At 38.3% G+C, this 17,509-nt stretch overlaps 1 protein-coding gene and 1 pseudogene across 4 annotated transcripts; one reads left to right on the forward strand and one right to left on the reverse strand.

The window, feature by feature from the left end:
- On the reverse strand, positions 1-7,394 carry LOC147273334 (P-loop containing nucleoside triphosphate hydrolases superfamily protein). 4 transcript variants are annotated; one of them, XR_015119668.1, is made up of 5 exons: positions 7,208-7,390; positions 6,955-7,051; positions 4,546-6,518; positions 4,409-4,463; positions 1-263 (listed from the first exon to the last, which is right to left on the reverse strand). XR_015119668.1 is itself a non-coding variant. In XM_086228070.1 (4 exons), the coding sequence occupies exons 2-4, from the start codon at positions 7,022-7,024 to the stop codon at positions 254-256; spliced, it is 1,560 nt and encodes a 519-aa protein (XP_086084196.1). In that variant the 5' UTR covers positions 7,025-7,051; positions 7,208-7,394; the 3' UTR covers positions 1-253. The 4 variants fall into 4 exon arrangements, 1 of the variants encoding a protein (XP_086084196.1); XR_015119667.1 differs by having other exon boundaries at positions 4,409-6,518; XR_015119669.1 differs by lacking the exon at positions 7,208-7,390 and having other exon boundaries at positions 4,409-6,370; positions 6,441-6,518.
- Positions 7,395-16,605: 9,211 nt separating this feature from the next.
- LOC147273335 (uncharacterized) lies at positions 16,606-17,509 on the forward strand (annotated as a pseudogene).

Genomic DNA, 17,509 nt, shown 5'->3' on the forward strand with positions numbered 1-17,509 from the left:
AAAATCAACTCAATTTAATAAAATAATTTAAAATGTCCATCATATGTGTCAAACTCATACATCCTACACGTAAAGAAACAAAATATAAAATTACGTGGATAAAGAAAAAAACAATTGATACACTAGCCAAAACTGATGGCTATGTCATTATTTGCTAGGAATCTTCTATGGTGAACACAAATAACTTAGTTTAAACTTCCAAACACAAGTGTCTTTTGAGGAGTCCCTTTGATCATATCAAGGCGGTCAACACCTAGTACAACCTGTTATATCAAAACAGTCATACCTAGCAAGTTAGAATTCATTGACATAGAAGTTGTCATATATTCAATAAGAGAAAACAAGAAAATAAAACCATTGGTGCAGTAGACAACTTGAAAAAAATAATTCAGAAAGTAACAACAGTGGAAAAAGGCAAGACTTTGACATTTCCTTTTAACTCACTGAAGACCCTACAGAAAGACAAAAAACATAAAAAAGTATGTCTCTAGCATACAAGATGGCTTTGGCTATCACTATGTAGTGTTAAAGTACTAAATGACTCTTTATAAGATCCGTACTCAACTATTCTACATTACGCCACTAGCATTGGATTTTCAAACAGTTACAACAAATTATCTTCAACAAATCATAGGAACTAATTATCCTAACTATTATGGTCATCACACTTCTTAAACCACCAAGACATTGGATGATATGTACACTGGAAGTTTACAAAGGATATTTGATTTTTTAGATACATAGATTCAGAATTTCAAAATTTGGAATGGTTTACTTTATGGCTGTATACATATATTTTATAAATAACTTATTTGTACATATATCCATAAGTGCATACAACAGAGAAATAATTTTGAATAGTGAATACAACAGAGCAATAATCCATGCAACACAGACTCCAAGCAATAAGAGTCAAGACTCTTACTTCCATGTAAGCTGTCATGGAGTTTAAATCGACACAAACTGAAGAAATAGAGAAAAAGGTAGAGAGAGAGAGAGAGAGAGAGAGAGAGAGAGAGAGAGAATTAAAGGAGGTTTGAGCTAGACTGCTGTAAATAACCTAATGGTTGTATGAATTACTTTCGGTTGTTGCTAATTGAGAAGAGAAATTAGAAAATAAAAGAAGAAGCAAAGGGAAGATGTAGAGTAGAGAAGGCTTCTGTGTTGTGTTTGGCTCACTGGAATGTTTCTGGAAAGTGATTAAAATAGGAAAGTAGCAGTTTTGGATAATTCCTAGTTGGGTACAGTTTTCTTAGGAATGCTAGAAGGCTTGCGCAAGGCTTTCCTAGTTAAGGAAGGAAGTTCTAAGTTTTCCTAAGTGTACAAGGTTAGAATTAGTTATTAGGCCTATTACCTAATTCTACTAGGAAAAGGAATTCCCAGCTGTAACCTATTGTATGCCGCAGCCTATAAACTTATAAATAGGCTGCGACAAGCCTTGTTAATCATAGATAGAGCACCAGAAAAAGGGAGAGAGCTTTGTGATCAAGTAGAGAGAAAAAGTGGCTGCGGGTTGGGTTAGTTCTAGGGTTTTCAACAAAATCTTGTAACTTTTTTCTAATCATAGTGCAACTGTGATTCTCAAAGGTGTTTCTTGTGTGTTTTATTTTGCTGGTATTATCTGTGTGTTTGCTATATCTGTTTTAACTCTAGAATACATCAAGGACAAGATCACAGGGGGTGTTAATTCACTTCAATTGGTATCAAAATTTATGCTAGAAGGTTTCTGTGATGTCTACAGGAGGATTAAGCATGGACTTAGGGGATATAAGGCCTGCTTTGAAGCCGTATGATGGCAAGGATGATTTTACAGATTGGCAACGGATGATGAGAAATGTGTTGGTGCAGCAGGATTTGGATGATGCACTCACTGGTGAGAAACCAGCAAACATGCAAGAAGGTGCATGGAACAAAGTTCTCAAGAAGGCCAAGAGTTCAATAGAGATCCACCTCACAAGATCTGTGAGATCTCACATCACGGAAGAGATGTCAGCAAAAGAAGCATGGAAAAAATTGGAGAGCGTTTACATGGGCAAAACTGTGTTTAATAAACTCTTCTTAAAAGATGAACTATTCGGGCTTCGACTAGAAGAAGGAGGAGATGTTGTAGAACATATATGCAAGTTCCAGAATTGCATAGCTAATCTCCAGAAGGTCGAAGAAGTTTACAAGGATGATGATAAGGCTATCATTCTACTGAGATCTCTGTCATCTTCCTTCAAGCACTTCCGAACTACTTTAATGTTTGGAAATGAGACTCTAAAGCTTGATGATGTTGTGCAAGCCCTCCAGTCATATGCCAAGCTAGATGACTTTACCGAAGGCTCTCAGTCACAAGGCCTTTATGTTAAGGGCAAAGAGAAAGGTCGGTTGAAGGGAAGGACTGGTAAATCTGGTAAAAAGGGGAAGTCTAAATCCAATGAATCCGATGATGAATATGGTTGCTTTGAGTGTGGTGCACTAGACCACTGGAAAAGGGATTGCAATATATGGCTAGAGAAGAAGAAGGAGAGGGTCGAAAACTCAAGTTCAAGCATTGCTTGAGCTTGATCAATCTTGTTACTTATTAAAGATTGAGGTGGAGCACCTTCTCACTTAAGGTGCATTGAGGCAAGAAGTTTTTGCCAAGGTGAAGGGTTCTTGAAGGATTGTTTCGGGGTTACTTCAAGACTGGTAGAATATCTCGAAGGAGCAACATTCGTAGCTTTGGTTCCGACTCACCAAGGTGGAGATTGTTGTGTTTGGCTCGCCGGAATGTTTCTGGAAAGTGATTAAAATAGGAAAGTAGCAGTTTTGGATAATTCCTAGTTGGGTACAGTTTTCTTAGGAATGCTAGAAGGCTTGCGCAAGGCTTTCCTAGTTAAGGAAGGAAGTTCTAAGTTTTCCTAAGTGTACAAGGTTAGAATTAGTTATTAGGCCTATTACCTAATTCTATTAGGAAAAGGAATTCCCAGCTGTAACCTATTGTATGCTGCAGCTTATAAACTAATAAATAGGCTGCGACAAGCCTTGTTAATCATGGATAGAGCACCAAAAAAAGGGAGAGAGCTTTGTGATCAAGTAGAGAGAAAAAGTGGATGCGGGTTGGGTTAGTTCTAGGGTTTTCAACAAGATGTTGTAACTCTTTTCTAATCATAGTGCAGCTGTGATTCTCAAAGGATCACGCGGGGACGTAAGCAAAGTTAGCCGAACCTCGACAACAAATCTTGGTGTTTCTTGTGTATTTTATTTTGCTGGTATTATCTGTGTGTTTGCTATATCTGTTTTAACTCTAGAAAACATCAAGGACAAGATCACAAGGGGTGTTAATTCACTTCAATCTGCTGATGTGAAATTAAGGGGGAAAGGAAGGCTTAGATAGTCTTTTTGTGAAGGTTTGGGAGACAACGAACATGAGTTTGAGATGGTTAAGGTTTGGGATGGGGACAGTGGGGTATTGTGCTTGGGTGTGCAACAATGTTTTTTGGCTATATCGAAGGTGAAGCTTGTTACTTGCATGGTAAAGCAAAAACATTAGTGAGGATTATGTGGCATATAGTACATAGCAGGGGAGACAAACCGACACCAAACGAGAGGCCAGTGAAAGAGTACTATACATATATGTAATGCATGTCTCCACAGCCTCCCTGATTATTAACTGGCTCAGTCCGCCTGATGTGTACATGCATCTCTAACAGATCAAACCCATATGCTAACAGCCCCCCTGATTATTGACTGGCTCAGTCCCCCTGATGTGAATCTCTAACAAATCAAACCCAGATCTCTACACTCCCATTTTCCAAATTGCTTCCCATGCAAATTTCAACAGTAGCTAACTAGGAAAAGCGATCAAATGGAACAACTATATATACCATTCCCTTTTCGTCTCAGTACTTTAGCCATTGTATTTTGGCATTTTTGCTTATACTTTACATTTTCATTTACAACATTAATATTCTAATGAGAAAATGCACCAGAGATAATTAAGCACCACAGGGTAGAATACCATGCATAGAGAATCCATGATTGGACCTCCTGTTGTCACAATTCCAGTTTCTTTAATTTTGCTAAAGCATCTATGGTAAATCACCATTATATGCTGGAAATTAAAAATTTTGGAAACCAAATAATCACAGAAAAATTCACCAAATAATAACCAAAAAAAAAAACAATTAAATAAGACAAAAACAGCAAAAATCCAGAGCCAATGACAGAAACATCAAAAACCCAAATTCAGGTTTAGGATAAAAAAAATAAAAAACCCACAAATCAAATCAAAAGAATTCTTAACAATCACTCAAAAATATCTCAAAATTTAACATAAAAATCTAAAAGAACAAAGGCAAAGAGAAATCTTCTGACTGAGAAAGAAGAGAGCTAGAAAATGAGAGCAGAGAGAGAGAGAGAGAACAATGGAGAGAAAGAAAACCTGTATGCAGAACGAGAGAAGACAATGCAAGGATGGAGACAACGACTCGAGCTCACTAGGAGAAAAAACACGATCGTGATTCTATGCCTTCAGATGGTGTACAATAAGAACATAAAATATGAAGAGTGAATTCTTACTTAATTCAGTTCTTAAATAGTCCAATGTTTGGCCCACATTGGATAATTCAAAAAACCCAATCCAGGGTGCTAGTCCTGAGTAACAGGCCCTAAGGATCTCAGTGTCTCACGTATTCACTGCCAAATTTCAACACTTCATATCTACATTGCAAGTGAAACAGTATTTGGCTGGTCTTGTAAATAAGCCGCAACCACCCAGCAAAATTTTGTATTAGCATGAATGTCATATCAACAGAGCCATTTTCATTTCTCTTTTTTTTCGGGTATGTAAATCCTTACAGCATAGGATTACTCCTATACGTATATAACAACAACTACTAACTTAACCGTGTGCTGAATTCAGAGAAAAGTATTCTTTACCTATTGTAACAATAGCAGTGATTAAAGCACAATTATCGAGATCCAGAATAGAGCATTAAGAAATTTCACCAATCACCATCTATGCTTTCTCTTTTTCTGCCCTTTGCCAACAGAGTATGTGTGTGTCACATACCTTGAATTAACAAGCTCCCGAGGTATAGCTGCACTAGAAGATCTTAAAATTTCGACCAATTCCGGAAACAAGTTCTTGTTCTCCTCATTGACAAACACAATTGCCGTACCCTCTTCTCCCAATCTGGATGCCCTACCAATCTGATGGATATACTCTTTAATGGAATTGGGCATGTCAAAGACAATAACCTGTCTTACACCCAAGAGATCAACCCCACGGCCTAAAACCCCGGTGGCAACAATGACAGGAACATCGCCCATTAAAAATGACCTCATGATATCTCTCCTCTCCTTCATAGATTTCTCCCCATGGATTGATAAAGCTTTCACCCCAGTGGTGACTGTAATTGCATTAGATAGGAGATCTGCCCCAAGTCTTGATCCCACATAAACCACAACAGGTGGCATAAAATGCTGCTTACTCATCAATATGTCAAAAAGCTTTTGCTTCTTTTGTTTTGACTCAACCCAGATAGGCAGTTGCTTTACAGCCTTATTTGGTCTGTTAGGCTTGCCAACAGAGATTACAGTAACATCTTTTGCCATAGAGCTTGCCATCTTCTCTATATCTTGGGAGATTGTTGCAGAATACAGTAAAACCTGGGGTTGCGATAACGCCCTAAATATCTGCATTACCTGATCCCGGAAGCCCCTTTCGAGCATGCAATCCACCTCATCAAGAGCAAAAATCATTACATCCTCCAGTTCAATATCATTCTTCACTAAAAGATCAATTAGCCTGCCTGGAGTTCCCACGATAAGCTCCACTCCTTGCTGAATGCGGTGAAGTTGTCCAGCCATTGCATCACCGCCAACCACAAGTGCTGTTTTGAAAGGCAAACCCTTTCCAAGCAACTTAGCTTGCTCCTCAACTTGTATACAGAGCTCTCTAGTTGGTGTTAGAACCATTGCTAATGGCTTTTTCTGATCTGTAAAGTGCTGAAAGCGAAAATTTGCACAAGAAGACACAATTGGAACCAAAAAGGAAGCAGTTTTCCCAGAACCAGTGTCAGCAGAAACAAGCAAGCTTTTCCCGCTCAAAGCAGCTGGGATTGCTTGCATCTGGACAGGAGTGGGCATTTCATAACCTGCAGCCTCTATATTTTGAATGAGCTTTTGAGGCAGATTACACGAAGAGAATGAAAAGATAGGTGCTGGAACTAAGTCTCCCTTCACATGAATTTCAAGTCTTCTTCTAAGCAATTCAGTCTGATCACTAGATAAGAATGAAGATCCTGATTGACCACCAGAATCTCTAACATAAAAACACTCATCAGCAACAGGGAATTTTTTGGGAGGTGGGAGACTGACCGGAAATTGGGCGTTGGAAACCCTGCATAGTAGAGTTTGTTTACATTCCAAACTGCAAACATCATCATCTGTCTGATCGCAAATATATTCACCATAACGGCCACATATAACACATTTAGGCTCCCCTGGAACAGGTTCTCTTTGGTCTCTAGACCTTTCTTTAACTTTATCTGCAGCAAAAGAGAATTGAAAGCATATACATAAGTTGGGAGAATAGATTGTGATCTTCTATCATCAGCTGCAGCTAAACTTTTAATGGAAGAGTAAGGCATCAAGCAGACAAATAGATAGCTTGCTATCTAAATGTTTGAGCGATTGGCGACCTCATTTAATCAAAAGATAATTTTAAAAGTAAATTTTTTCACTCTAGAGAACTACTGCCACTTTACAGAATAAGTTTCATCGAAACTATACTAAATGAAGAAATAACCCATCAAGATTTAGTGGTTAGAGCATTAAATGCAACTATACCCATTAATCCTGTTTGGGAAACAACAATAGATTATTAGAAAGCAAGCACAGGTTTTGTGGGTATTTATGATTGCATTGCAATATTATACATACAATTACAAAACAAATTATGATTACAAAGCTCAATTTCAATACCAGTAACTTCGTCGCCATATGTAACTCCCACTAAATTCTTGCATTGGTCATCATTGTTTCTTTGTTCCATTGTATAAGCTTGATACTCACATGGGTACTGCGAAACCAGAATAATGCAAAACCCAAAGGTCGGTTCAGAATTTTAATTATTGTTATTACAATAATAAATAAAATAGAAAATCGAGAGGCAGTCCGTCGAAATTGAGGAAAAGGAAAAACAAACAACACGGGGAAGAAGTAGAAGGCTACTTACGAGCTGAGCTGCGCCGGAGATCGAAATACTCACTGGAGGTGGAGATGGAGATCTTCGGAATACAAAAGTCGCACACTTTCACACGTAAAGGGCAAAGCACAAGCACAAGCACAAGCACCCCTCTTTCGCCTTCTTTCGTCGGGTTGGGTCTGGTCGGGACTCGATTATCAGACTATCCGTTCTCTTTTTCTTTTCTCTATTATTCACCTCGGAAGGAAAAATTTAATAATTTTAGGCCTCGTTTTGGAAGACGGGAATACGGGACTGTACGGGCCTAAGCAATTAAAAGCGACAACAGTCCTCGTCCCATATTTGGCGAGCTTACTAATAATTTGGGACTAGACTCACCTTGGGACTATTATGGTAAAAAATACTTGGTTGGGCTTAGATTTGATCCATAATATTAATTTATCTGTATGAAAGAGGGCATGTTACCAAGTAATGGATCGAACTTGGAATGATTGCAAAAATAATTAAAATAAAATAAAATAAAATAAAAATAAAAAGGGATCAAACGATTGCGGCTAGTTCTTTTATATGTCTGGGCATTCCAGGACTTTAAATACTAAAAGCTTTTGTTCAAGTCAAAACGTGTTCATGTTGTTTATAGTAAATGAAAGAAAACGAGTTAGTAAACTAGGTATTATGGAGATTCAGATCTGACAACGAAGTCAATTGGAATCACAAGCCATAAATAAAGATCGCAACATCCAGGAAAAGGAATGAAAATAGTCTAATAACAAACACTTGATGATTGGGAAAGTAAATGGTTCCTTGATTAATTCTCAAGTGAGGGAATACATTAAATTCAAGAAATAAATGCAAGAGGAATTGTAATAAATAAAGCTATTAATTGCACAAAAAACAAACAGAGTTGTAATTAAAAGAGCAAGATCAACGCATTAAACAAAAATAAAAGGGAGACAAAGAGAATGATTAAATCATCTTGCAGAGAATTTTCAGAAGCTGGTCTGGTTTTTTTGTGTATGTTGTTGAAGATCATCACCTTGGCAGTAGCTTTGATATTTATATTCGGATTGGGGCCCTGAAACCTTAGCTAGCCTTACTTTGGATTGTTGTCAAGTGTATGGTCCTGAACAACCTAGGATTCTGATCTTTATCCCTTGTGACAACTGCTACTCAGCTTTTAACAACCTTTTAAGCCCACGTGTCACTACACTGATGGTCCCATCTTAGAATCTTCTCGGCTTGGTGTAGCCGAAAAGAAACTTTTTCGCTGAGGCAAATCTTTATTCGCTAAGGACATCTCGAAGTGGACCTCGAAATTGGGCTTTGGACTTGGGCTAGCAATTCCTTTGGGCTCAATTTACCTTCTGAAATTCTTGGTACAAACAGGGACTAAAGTCACAAATTAATAACTCAGATTTTCTATCCCAAGCTCAAAGGTGTGGGACTATCTTTCTCTTCCCCATTCTCTCTTTCTAAGTTTCTGTCTCAAATCCCTATCTGGTTGCAGGCCATAGAAGAACACATTGAGAGAGAGAGAGAGAGAGAGAGAGAGAGAGAGAAATCAAGTGGCCGGATTGTCGGACTTTGTCGACGGAGGGTCGAGGTATGGAGAAGGGGGCTGATTGGGGGTAGTGGGCAGAGAGCAAAAGAGAAAGAAAGAAGTGGGTGGCTGGGTGGCTGGGGTTCAACGCAAAGGGGGGTCTGGGTATGGAGAAGGGGTAGGGGAGGGGAGAGAGAAAGAGAGAGCCGTACAAGGGGAGCTGATCAGGGTAAAGGAGGAGAGAGAGAGAGAGAGAGAAAGAGGGGGTATGAGTACAACCGTACAGGGGGAGCTAATCGGGGTAGGCGATGAACTTTTCAACTTTTTCTTTTCCCTTTTTTTTTAGGTTTTAAATTTGTTTAAAAAAGACCTTTGAATTTGGTGTAAAAATAAAATTTTTTAGTTTTTTAAAATATCTCTTTTCTTTCTTGAAGGCAAAATGGAAAGTTAAGGAAAAACATTCTCATTTAACAAAAAATATATAAGGAATTTTTTTTTTAATAATGTATAGTAAAAAAATAAAATTTTATTTACAATCCAGTCCAGTCGTTTGTTGCACCAAACATAGGACAAGGTTTTCTATAGTCCTGTCCTGTCCAGAGGACTTAGTCCTATCTCGCGTAGTGTTGTCCCGCATTCCAAACGAGGCCTTATAGTCCATTTTACAACTTTGAATAATAAATAAACCCACCTAAAAGAGGCTGCAATGACTAACAAGTCAACCTTTTGACAAATAAACCCAGGGTATAACAAACTCTGTGTTTTTTGTGCGAGCGCTTGCCACCCTACCGAGCTCTCGGCGGTTTTTTTATTTATTTATTATTATTTCTACTGGACAACAATTAGTAACAAGTTGGATCGACAGTGGCAATTAGTAACAAGTTGGAACTTATTTACTTTACTTGCACTTTAAGAAACCGGACTTACATGTTAATCAATCAACTTAATAAAGGATGAAAGCCTTACCAGTAAGAGTAACTGAACGATGTGATGTCGAGGTCAATGCGTGTGCATACATGCGCTAAACACTGGGTCAGAGCTCCCCCAGTCTCCCATGCCTTGATTTGGTCATGTTGTTGGACTTTAACTGGTCAACTTCCATACTAAATTTAAAATTGGTTTTAAGTAGAAACCTTAAGGGACCCTGAAAATACAAAGACTCAATCTAAGTCAAACTGGTTTATGGAATTTTCTAGAAACATATGATCGAAAGGAAATGTCATGTCGAAACTCTATCAAAATTATTATCGAACTTAGATTTTCAATTACCCAAAGAAGGAACTAAGGACATTGGTGTTGTAAAACTGCATCACAAGATTAAGCTTGGATTCTAGGTAGGGGTAATCTCACACCATATCCATTGAAACTTTTTTTGTGTGTATGTATGATAATAAATATGGTGATTCGAATATATGGATGAAATTGATGGACTGATAAGAAACCAAGGGCCATGATTTAGATTCATAACAAGTGGTTGAGAATAGAGTAGGTGTTTGTAGACACATGAATTTTGGTGATTAAAAAAATCACAAACAATTGTTGGGTGGTCAATAAATCAAATTTTGACCGGTCAAAATCAAGTCTACATGGATTACATGACCTATGAAATTATGACACGTGGTGTGTGACTACTCTAACAAAATGGGCCCGAAGATAGCACATAACAATATTCGGTGGGTCTTGCCAATTAAACTAAATTGATGGGCTTTGATCTAAATTAGTCCAATTAGTTTGTAAATTTTCAAATCATGGCAGTTAAATCTTATTGGGCCACTTTAAGGATTAAATTACACGGGCTCAGATCAAAAGCCCAAATCAAAGTCCAAGGTCCATCAAGAGCCCAGAAGTGCCTATAAATACACGGCTTCACAACAGAGGAATGATCCACAATCTTTTGGCAAAGAAAATGTCCAGAAGACTCAAAAACTCTCTTTACACATTTCATCAAGTTTGTGAGAAAGCCATCAAGCCCAATTACACAGTGCCGGCTCTTTCACCACTTATCTTGTTCAAGATCAAGTGTTGATCACCCTTGAATTACGATCAAAACCTTGAAGATCGAATCAGAGGAGTCTTTTCTTGTGAAAAGCAAGAACCAGAGATTGTAACCCTAAATCATAAATAAATACAATACATTTCTTTTGTACATGTGTTCTTATTCATTTAATTTTGTAGAAATCGTGATTACAGTGTTGTCACACATGTGACATCACTAGTCACATGTCCCTCTAGGAGGGTGTGGCATGGCAAGGGGTTTTATGTCTTGTTGTTTTTGTGTGTGCATTCATACTCTCTCACTCTCTTTAATTCACTCTATTCTCTCCAACTTTCCAAGAGTCTTTTTTCCTCTCAAAACTCATTTTTCCATAAGCCAAGAAGAGCTCATTATAGAATATCATCACCTATCCTCATGTGTTGAGAAAAACTCAAGAATATCATCACCTATCCTAATAGGATCGATTCTTTGCTTAGAGTACTAAACTTTGCTAAACAAAGTTTACTCTAAACACATGCTGAGGCCAAACTTAGTGTGTCAACCCTAGAGAAGAAGCAAGTTCACTTAGACCCGACTCTAAGATCAATTCTTTAAGGGTGAGAACCTATAATCCTTTTATTTAAAGTTTTTATTTTTTCATGTGCTAGGCAACTAGATCCTAGAGGCTTAAAGGAATTATTAAAATCAAGTTTTAAATGGCTAATGAAATATAGATTCTGCTTTACCAAATGAAAACCTTTGATTTATAAGTTTTGGCCATCCTTCCTTTCAATTGGTATCGAGAGTCAATAGTTTTGTTAGACATGGAAAATAGTGTTTAATGACATAAAAAAGCATGAAACTCACATGTGTGTGTTGAATATGGTGTTCGGCCATGGTGGGAGTTTCGGCTTCACTACCCCATGGTGATAGCCGAACCCCCTATGGATGTTGGTTGTTTGATTTTATCTAGGTTTTGATATATATATATATTTTCTTTTTTTGATGCATTAGAGCATTAATATGTTTTGGTTGTTTATGGGTTTGGATAAAAATGAATTCGTGGAAAGTTTTATGAAACTTAGTTTTATCAAATTTTTATATACCCATTACTTTGGTTTATAAGTAGATGAAACTAAGACATTTGATTTGAAGTGTTTAACACACTGGTATACACTTAATTCCATAAGCCTAGTAAAGGTCATTTGGTTATGTTTGGTATAATCAAAGTGTTGATTTATTTGATTTTGCATAAACCATTTTTATGGTTTTAAGGGTTTTTATCTAAAACCAAAGGGAAAAAGAGTTTCTTGAGAAGTTTTAAATCGGGAATCTTTAAAACTAGAAACTTTGCGACACCCAAGTATCGAAGATTTAATCTTTACACCTATGTTGATGTACCCATGTGTGAGGACTTCATGGATTGACGAGTCTATGTTATTTAATGGTTAAATTAGAATAACATGAATAATGATTATGGACAAGACCAACGGATCTGCATCCTCTACTAATTATTTATGTGCTAATCTCATATTAATAAATTAAAACTATGTGTTTTATTGTGTAAATTTATGATCAAAACCGTTCATTTTTTAGGTAACCCTTAAAAGATCATCTTTGCAAAAAAAATTAATCAAATTGAAAATTGTTTGGTCATGTAGATATTATCAAATAAACATACGATTTTAGTAACGATTAGACTTACTGTTTATTTATTTGATAACAATTAAATAACCAAATGATTTTTAATTTGGTTGATTTTTTACAGAAATAAATTTTAAAAATCGATAAAAAAAAATAAACGGTTCAACTCCAAAAATAAGTTACAGGTCATATTAATAAGTTATTAACAAATTCTCTGAATCCATCTTTTCAGTTCCTACAAAGAACTATTACAAAACCAAAAAAAAGAAAAGAATGCATACACAATAAAAACGGAGATTGGCAAAAATAATAATAATAATAATAAAGGGAGAGACCATGAAGGAGAGGCTAGAGAAGTTCTTGGTAAGGCTAACTTTTCTTGCATCATGGAAAGGAGGGGGTTGGTGGAGACGGATCAGAAGTGTTGGGGCTGTGAATTTGAGTGCAAAAATCATTAACTTTTTTACCAAATAAACAACATTTTACAACAGCAAGACCAGACTAAGTGATTGTGCTTTGCATTTATCCACCTCCAATCCTCCTAGACCAACCTATTAGAAATGGGAACAAACCCATAACTTTCTCTGTCACTCCTTGTTGTAAAATTTTATTTACTCGCAAATATACGAGTCTAGTGGTATATTAACGAGGTCGAACCTCAAGGAGTGATGAAAAACGATACACTAAGCTAACAATTTTTTTTTTTTGTTTCAGCTAAAAACAAGAATTTTTGTTGTTGTATATGTAGGACGGTGGGAGAGGCAGCGGGTGTAGAAGAAACGCGAGCATATGGAAGGTCGTTTCATCAAAGAGAACATGTCTGGAGACATACACCCGATTGGAAGAGGGATCCAAGCAACGATAGCCCTTGTAATGCTTGCTATAACCTACAAAAATGCATTCTTTGGAACGAGATGCCAATTTGTTAGTAACATAAGCCCCTAGGTACGGATAACACGCACAACCAAAGGTGCGAAGAGAAGAGAGGTCAAGAGAACGACCATATAGACGCAAGAAAGGGGAGGACCAACCAAGCACCGAAGTGGGAAGAAGATTAATAAGGGAGACTGCAGTAAGGGCAGCCTCCGCCCAAAGCTCAAAAGGAGCACCAGAAGTGGAGAGCAAAGTACGAGTGACATCAGCAATATGACGATGTTTCCGTTCAGCTAGACCATTTTGCTGGGGAGTGTGGGGACAAGACAAGCGACGAAAAATGCCATGAGTGTCACAAAAAGCAATAAAATCGTTGTTAACAAACTCAGAACCGCCATCACTTTGAAAAGATTGAATAGAACAATGAAACAAATTTTTAACCAATAAAAAGAAATTGCGAAAGTGAGTGAAGACTTCGGACTTGGCACGCATAGGAAAAATCCAAGAAAATCGACTGTAATCATCAGTAAATAAAACATAATATTTATAGCCGGAAAAAGAAGAAACTAGAGACATCCATACATCAGAATGCACCAAATAGAACGAAGAAGAAGAAGAAATTTTATTAGATAAAAACGGGAGTTTATGAGACTTCCCAATGACACAATGCCTACAAAAAGATTTGGAAGGACGACCTAAAGATAACCTAGCTAAAACATCAACAGATGGATGACCTAAACGATGATGCCATAAAGAGGAAGAAACAGCCATGAAGGCCTGTGGCGAAGACGCAGACAAGGGGTAAAGACCATTCTTACAAGGGCCCTGAAATAAAGGAAGACCAGAAGCCAAGTCAGAAACAATAAACTTGTGAGGATAAAAAGAAATAGACACAGAGTTATCCTTCGTAAAGCGAGCAACAGATAACAAGTTCTTGCGAAGATGAGGCACATGAAAAACATTAGATAACCGAAAATTAGATGAGCCAAGAGTAAGAGGAAGAGAACCAGTATGGGCAATAGATAAGGCATCACCATTACCAAGAAGAACAACATTGTTACCATTATAGGGAGAGACATCTTGTAAGGCACCACCATTGCCCGTCATGTGATGAGTCGCTCCAGTGTCAGGAAGCCAGGTGGGATCAACATACGAAGCAACTTGACCAGGATAAGGAGGGGCAGCTTGTGTCTGGAAACCAGCAAAAGGAGAGTTGGCCGGAATAAGACGATGAGGACACATCGTAGCATGGTGACCGGGGCTGTTCCAAACAGTACACCAAAAAGAAGGAGGGGCACCTAGCACGCCAGCGGTGAGAGAAGGCGAAGAGGATGGCTGCTGCCACGAGGCACCACCCCACGCGGGCTGCGGAGGTTGCAGATGCGGTTGCCACGATCGAGGGATGCTGCTGCCACGGCTGATGCGACTGCCAGCCGCCACGACCACGACCCCCACGCCCACGCCCACGACCACCACGACCACGACCACCACGGCCGTTGTAGCCACCGCCACGATGGTTGGAAAAATATGGGCGTGGTGACTGCGAAGGATTGAAATCGCGAGGGGGCGGGGCAGACTGCTGAGTGGCCATGAGAGCATGAGAAGAGGCCTGGGAAGAGCGGGAAGCATGAGCCTCAAAGGAAAATAAACAAGCGCGCAGGTCTGGCAAGTCAGGCAGCGGAGGAAAATTCAAAACAGCAGTGACAAACATTGAAAAATCAGCACCCAACCCACGAAGAACAGCGGTGACAAGATCCGTATTAGAAACGGGCTCATTAATAGCAGCGAGAGCATCACACAGCGATTTGGCATGCTGAAGATATTCAGAAATTGTTTTGGACCCTTTGTCCATGGAAAGAAGTTGAAAACGAAGATTAGTGGAATTGGCCACCGAGATTTGAGAGAAGTGTTGACGAAGACACTCCCAAATAGCCTGAGCAGAAGTTTTGCCAACAACAAGAGAAAGCACAGCCTCAGAAAGAGTGGAGGTAAGATAGCTGCAGACGAGTTGATCTTTTTGGTACCAAGAGAGATAGGCCGGGTTGGGACGAACAGGAGCAAGGCCAATATCATCAGCAGGAAGTTCAGCAGGAGGCGCAGAAGAAGAGCCATCAACATATTTGAAGAAGTCATGACCAATTAAGAAGGGCCGCATCTGACTTGCCCAAAGTAAATAATTGGATTCAGAGAGCTTGAGGAAAGTGGCAACATTAGGACCAGACGGGGAGAAGGAAGAGGCAGAAGAGCTAGCAGCATTGGGGGTCAGCCATGGGAGTGAAGAGAGAAGAGAAAAAGAAGAGAGAAAGGATCAGCTAGGGTGAGGGCAAGAAAGAAACCACTTAGTTCGATAGAATCTCTGATACCATGTAGGAATTGATAATTTGATAATTCTATTAAACGTGTTAACACATATTTATACAAGCCTAAAACTTAAGATGCAAGCAACAGACTACTTGATGTACAAGAATTCAACAATCACAAGGAATAGCCAATCCTAACACTAGAAGGAAACAAAACCTTATCTAGGTAGGAGACTATTATTAACAGTATATGATTGTTTTTTATGGTTTGTTTCTTTTATCTTTGGCTCTGTGATCATTATTGGAGATTGATTCACCTTCGAAGTTTCTGCTTGCATGTTAGTTTTGGAATATGACTGTTGATATTTACTAATCCCCTGATAGTGTCTGTGAGCTGGTGAGGCTTACATATGGTATAAAAAAGGGAGCTTTTTTATGCATGTCTTTCTTGGCTGCTATAGCTTGTGTGATCAGAAGATTTAGAGGGGTTCTTAATCTGAATTTTGTTCTTGATTATTTGTATTAACTGTGCGTCTTTGTAGAAATTGGGGTTTGGGTTTGTAGGAGTAGTAATTCAATTTTCTCTGTAGTGCCAGATTAAAAAAAGGAATCATTTTAGTGTTCTTATGGTCATATTTGAACTATTGGATCTATTTTTCATTTCTGTTTCTAATTTCTCAAACTAATCAAAGGTTTGTGCTAGTTTTGTACTTTGAGAGTAGGAAATTCGAGAGTATATGAGTTTTCAATCATGTGGTTGTTTTTGTTATTGTTTAATGCTGATTTCCCTCTCTCTTTCTGATGACTACTCTATTCCCATCCCATTTATTCATTCAAATTGAAATTTGCAGGATTGAGAAGGGAAAGCAGTGTAAGATGCCAGACGAATACGACTTCTAGCTAGTGCTTTTTCCAAAGCCACTGATTTGAATGATCGCCAGTATTGTTAGCCAACAGCTAATGTGCTTCAAGAAACCAATTGGAGTTTTGAAATGTGGGCCTCATAATCTCTGTTTTAATTTTTAGGGTGTTGGAATCATTGTATAGCAGTGAAACATTCACAGTTCTTGACTGATACCAAGTCAGTAAAGCTCTGATGTCACCCAGCTCTAAAATAGGCGATGAGGTGGCCGTAACGGCAGAGGTGGGAGTTTAGGAGGAGGGACAATGACATTGATTCTTCAAGTGATGAGTCTAAAGTAGTGAGGCGACTCACAAGAAGCATAAACCGGTTTTCAGTTTGATTTCACTTGACAGTGACGAAACAATTGATAATTGCAGAGTCCAGCAGAATGGCATGCGCAATCTCTGTACTAAGGATCCAATCATGTTTGGGAAAGGCAAAAGGGTGCATTGTAGGAGTAAAAAGAATAATTTGGCTAATAGTCATGTGGAGAGAGCTTCTCATAAAGAAGTTAGTAGAAAAAAAGAGTAAAACTAGTATTTTTGAGCCTGCTGCTTTGGATGGTGTTAAAATCTTCATGGATTCCTTGTTAGAGGATCTTAAAGTGACAAGAGGAAATTTGTTTTCATGTATGAAGAAGGAAATGCAAAAATTGGTGGCGGACGATACTTCTCCATGCACGTCTTGAGTGGAGAGAAGGAAGTTTTGGAGGGAAAAATGTTCGATTACAGAATGGAGACAACTTTGTGGAGAACACCAACTCGGAGGAGTGTATATATACGAGTGCATGATAAAAGAAAATTTGATGAAAACATTCTAATTCAGCACCAACACAACTTTGAGAAAAATGTTCTGGTGCAGCATGAAAGCGCGCAGTGAGGAGAATGTATGTGGGCAGCATCAGAACAACTTTGAGGAGATGGTCCAAGTGCACCATCAGAACAACTTTTAAGAAGTAAATGTTCAAGTGCACTGTGGAAACAACTTTGAATCTGGCATGAGAGCTCAGAAATGTGATATTGAATCTTTAGGGAGGATTGTTAAAAGCAATACAGCAGCTGGTTATGATAATTGCTATTATGTACTCAGCAGATAA

Source organism: Dryas octopetala, chromosome 9 (genome assembly GCF_963921425.1).
Source record: "Dryas octopetala chromosome 9, drDryOcto1.1, whole genome shotgun sequence".
Lineage (NCBI taxonomy): Eukaryota > Viridiplantae > Streptophyta > Magnoliopsida > Rosales > Rosaceae > Dryas > Dryas octopetala.